The 5000-nt window shown below is 49.2% G+C and overlaps 1 protein-coding gene across 3 annotated transcripts in view; it reads left to right on the forward strand.

Moving 5' to 3' along the window:
* Window positions 1–5000, forward strand: part of gpr139 (G protein-coupled receptor 139) — a 9539-nt gene that overhangs the window by 450 nt on the left and 4089 nt on the right. The window contains exon 2 of one of the 3 annotated variants that reach the window (XM_076143193.1): window positions 4734–4736. The exons of the other annotated variants lie outside the window; for them this stretch is intronic. Coding sequence (XP_075999308.1) covers window positions 4734–4736 — 3 coding nt within the window. The remainder of the gene's footprint in view (window positions 1–4733; window positions 4737–5000) is intronic. 3 annotated transcript variants of the gene reach the window in all.

Genomic DNA, 5000 nt, shown 5'->3' on the forward strand with positions numbered 1-5000 from the left:
TTTGTGTTCACATGCATATGCACTTTGCTTTTATTCCTTAATGCCTATGTGTGCGTTTGAAAATCTCACTCTATGTCTAAATATGATTGCACAGCATGTATGGAGCGGCTAAATTAGATCAGTCAGTCAATGATTTAACCCCATATTCTCTCAATTTGCATGATTTACTGTGACAAGATAGGAAAACGCAGACACCTGTCGAGTATTTTCTGTCTGTGGATCCAGCATACAGTATGTGTGTGTGTGTGTGTGTGTATGTGAGCAGCTGTGTGTGTAATAACTTGTGTTTGACCTCAGGGACGTGTGTGCATTTCATGGCTTTTGACTGCCTGAATTAATGACGCTTCCTGTCTGTGTCTTTACCATTGACTGATTAGTCCCTTCACAGTCATTGTCGGACCCATTTACCGCCCCTGCCCCACAGTTTGATCTATGACTACCGACTTGGCCTCACGCAGAGAAGCAAAGTGCTGTGGGTATGTGTGTGTGTGTGAGAGAGAGAGAGAGAGAGAGAGAGAGAGAGAGAGAGAGAGAGAGAGAGAGAGAGAGAGAGAGAGAGAGAGAGAGAGAGGAGAGAGAGAGAGACAGAAATGGTGGAGGTCAGATGAAAGAGGAAAGTGCTGATGCCTAGATTGGGGTTCAGACGCTGAAAGCTGTCTGGCCAGTCGCTGCTGCGTTCACTCTGCTTTGGCTCGTCACCAAAACAGTCAGACTGACATAAAGAATGACCAACAGCTTAAAGCTTCAACCCCCTTTAATAACCTCAGAGGACGCCACCGTAGATAATCACAGATTTTGTAGTTTTGCATTTCCAAAATTGCGTGAGCTGAATGTTTCTGCTTTGTGCCCGGTAACACTTCCTTGGTTACGATTAGGAGCAAAATGTTATTCAAATCAAACACATCCGCGATGCAAAATGGACGTTTTCATACATGCCGAGGCTGCAGTTGCTCTTTTCCCCCCCCTTTTTTTTTTTTAATTAATCAACTCTTGCCTAATTATTTCTCCAGGGTTGAATCAAGTCTTGCGCAATCAATTCTCCCTGCTGTCGTTTGAGATTGGGGCCGAATTGGCCCCGGCGTTTATTTGATTGCGCCGCTGAGTTGCCTTTAGAAATGTGATTGGGGTTGCTTGTTTAATCTCTGAGTAACAATAACCTGAAGAGTGTAATGCAATCATACAATCGTTGTCTGGATGAATGGTCCGCTTGAGTGCGACGGGTTTGAACGCTATAGATGAACTTAATTCATCCTTATGACACAGATCGACCCGCATCACCAGTATGAATGTTTCATGAGCTCTGTGTGTGTGAGTAGATGGAGTCTGACCTACAGACCCGCACGTACTTGACACTGTGTAGATGTCGGGCTGTAACTTTAATTACCAAAACCATTATTTCATTAGTTCACCGCCAACACAGTTTCACCCAGAAGTCGTCGCGTCTGTAAGGCGATCACAGAGATGACGCAAACGAGGTCAGATCAAGAGCAGGGACCTTTGAGGTGGACGAGGAGGAGGGGGGGAGGGGGGGACGCAGAGGTAGACGATGAGAAGGGGGATTACACAAGTCAAGTGGTGGAAATGATTGCGACGTGACCTAGGAACTGGATGAGCAGAGGGCTCCTCGCCACAAAGGTGACAAACAGGGAGAGAATGGGGTGAAGAGAAGACAAGGACAAGAGAGAGAGAGAGCGAGAGAGAAAGAGAGAGACAGAGAGAGAGAGAGAGAGAGAGAGGGAGAGAGAGAGAGAGAGATTAATAAAAGCAGAGCCAGTGAAGTAGCACCCCTGAGCCCTGAGTGGGGGAGACACAGACGACAGAGCCGAGACGAATCGCCACATTTTTAATTAATTGCTGACTCTCTCTCTCTCTGCTCTCTCTCTCCCTCTCTCTCTCTCTCTCTCCCTCTCTCTCTCTCCCTCTCTCCCTCTCCATCCTCCTCTACTCTCACTGTTGGAGGCCGAGTGGACGTGTGCAGGCATAACAAGCAGCACAAGGCCGTTAAGAGCGTCCCCGTCCTTAAGGAGGCGATTCTCCGCTTTATCCTTTGACATAATGGGATTACAGAAGTGTTGTTTGGTCTTTTCTGATTCATTACAGCGCACAGGGAGACACAACAGGGGGAGGGGGGACAAAAAACAATCCACCCTGGACTCGGGAAGGATTTGGAGTGACTCGTGGCGTCTGAGCCAGTAGATAGCCACGGTTATCAGGTTTGTTGCTGCACCGCACGTTTGAATCTGGTAAACACAAAGAAAACGCAGGCTGACTGTGGAAACCATCTTATGGAAGGATGAGGAGAGCGACGTGCTCGATGTGCAGCGAAGCAGAGCGGCAAGAGTAAGTAAGTGAAAAGCCGCCGTCCCCATAAAGAGGCCAGATCCACAAACTGAGGCGGGCGATGTCGCCGCGTTAAACTAGCAGCTGTAAAAGTCACATCAGTGACACAACCGCAGGTCTGCTGTGTGTGTGTGTGTGTGTGTGTGTGTGGGCTGAGGAATATTCAATATAGCGCACATAGACACTTTTAATAGATACTCTTAAAGGTTTCAAACACAATGATTACTTTGAAAGTGTTTACTCCTGCAGCTTTCATTGAGGTAAACGTTCAGGAGCGCTCAAGGCCGCTGAGACCGTTTCAATGAGTCCAGTTGTGTTTGCAGATGTGCTATAAAAGCTTATTGTTCATTTAGTTCATCGCCCTCATAACCTGCTGAGTTGATCAGAACATAAAGGTTCAGATTCAGACAAACTCAGCAGGTTGGGATGCAGAGATAGAAACCTTGATGAAGTCTGAACATCACACAGTTTCCAACATTCATGCTTGGAAACATACTGTGCTCGTATGTTTGCACCGAAGCGTCAATGTAGGAACGCGAAAGTGTGTGTAAGTGCTCTGTTGCCGAGCATCGTTCACCCGGTGTGTGTGTGTGTGTGTGTGTGTGTGTGTGCGCACGTGTTTCCCTCCTTTCCCTTAAAGCATTGCACCGTTTAGAGGCTGCACGTGTGAATGGGAATACAGCACCCCCACCAACACACACACACACACACGTGCCCAACCTGGGGGGTGGGGGGGTGTAGGGATGCTCCCAGCCAACAACTCCTCTTCTTCCATGTTGCTGTTGCCAGTCACCACTTAAGAAAGTCATGGGCGCCATCGATTTTCAGTTTGGGCCGATAGATCGGTCAGTCCGCACCAAGGAGACGTCATGGACGCAGGGATACTGGACACGTTTGACACGAGGGGACGAAAGCTGCATGAGGCGGAGAAGGAAGCACAGACGGGTGGAGGAGGGTGAAGCAAGTACGAGATTTAACACCAGGAGCGAGAGAGAAGCAACCGTCATGTCAGATAGTCATGCGGGAGACGAGCCAACGAGGGCGTAGGAGGACAGCGAGGCCAAGGAGGAGGTACGGGCGACGGGTCAGCGTTACATCAGGTTATCTGTTGATAATTTACACGTGATCGTCCTCTGTGTAACTTTGTGGCTTTTACTTTGGTGCAGAGCTGGAATCTGTTTGCTGTTTATGAGGCCGTTAAATCAGACGAGCCGTGTGTGTCAGTGTGTGCTGCCACATCACCGGCAGCACAGTCATCCTCCATGAGGAAGGACAGTCATCCAGACTCACATTGAGTCACCCTGGTCCAAAATGAAGGGAAAGGTGAACGGCGGCGCTGCAGTAGCCTTTAACTCCCTTCCCTTCCCGTCTCAACACACGCGATCTTCTAATCTTTTTACGCCGCGTCCTTCCGCTCCCATATCCTTACCCTCTCCTCCCTCCCTCCCCGGCCCGCTGTCTCGTCTCATCACGACTCCGAATAACAAGTTAAAGACGTTGGAAGCCGAGACTCACACTCCCAATGGTGCTAGCTTGACATTATATCACTTCCTTCTCTTTTTCCGGATATTAACGTGTGGTTTTGTACACAGATGGTGCAGAGAGTCGAGGTGAGCTCCTGGTCTCTGTTCGGGGGGGAATTAAGGAATCGCCCTGCTCCATGTCTGATCTGACACTTAGAGAAGACAAAGGGGAAATGGTTGTCATCAGGAACAAAGTGCCTGTGACCTTTGAAGCAAGCTTTGATATTCACCCCCTCTCGGTCTGTTCTCTCTTCTCTCTCTCTCTCTCCCACTGCCATGTCGCTATACCTCTATACTCACTCTCTCTCTCTCTCTTCCATCTAATCCCGCTCTCCGCTCCTTCTCCTTCTCAATCACCCGTTTCTCTTCTTAACTCTGTGTGACCTTCCTCACGCCGCCACCCCCCTCCTCTGCCTCCTCTTGTCTATTTCCTCGTCCCTCTGCTCTGCTCTCGTCTTCTCGTCTCGTCTCATTAGCCTCAGCCTTTTGGATAAGCCGTCCAACCTCAAGTCCAACCTCAAGTCCCCCCCCCCCCCCCCCAACCGTTGAAAAAGAAAATTGCATATCTCTGTGTGATCTGGACTCCGTATGATAGAGTAGAGGTGTGTGAGTGTGTGAACCAGGATATAAGGCCCCTCGTGTTTTGCCCGCTGGCGTTGAGGGGTTAAACTGTGCGGTGGCGACCGTCCAGAGCCCGTCTGAAAACCTCCCTTTAACTGTGGGATGAGTCAGCCTCGTTACACACCTCAGGGCGCACGGTGTTCCATCTCTTTTCCCGCTAAACAACCTCAATGGCCCGGCCCTTCCTTGTATTAGAAGAACGGCGGGGGGGACAGAGACCCAAAAGCATTCACACACAAATGGATAGAGAGGGTCACTAATGCAAAAATACAACCATGTGTACATGAATACAAGCAAGATGTAAACAGACAGACCAGACAGACAGATAGACACTGTTGAATTTTACATGTCTGAGTGTGTGTCCCCCCCTAGGTCTGAACATCCATTAAAATAGGCTTTGAATGTTCGATCGCGTGTCTCCATGTGTCTCCATTTGCCTGTGCCTATATGCAGATCTCTGTTCCGTTATGCTAATGAGTGTGCATCTCACCCACTTGCCTGTCCCCTCTCCCGCTG

The sequence above is a fragment of the Genypterus blacodes genome, unplaced genomic scaffold, assembly GCF_046128005.1.
Source record: "Genypterus blacodes isolate CSIRO-AG114 ecotype Tasmania unplaced genomic scaffold, CSIRO-AGI_Gbla_v1 ptg000022l_1, whole genome shotgun sequence".
Taxonomy (NCBI): Eukaryota; Metazoa; Chordata; class Actinopteri; order Ophidiiformes; family Ophidiidae; genus Genypterus; species Genypterus blacodes.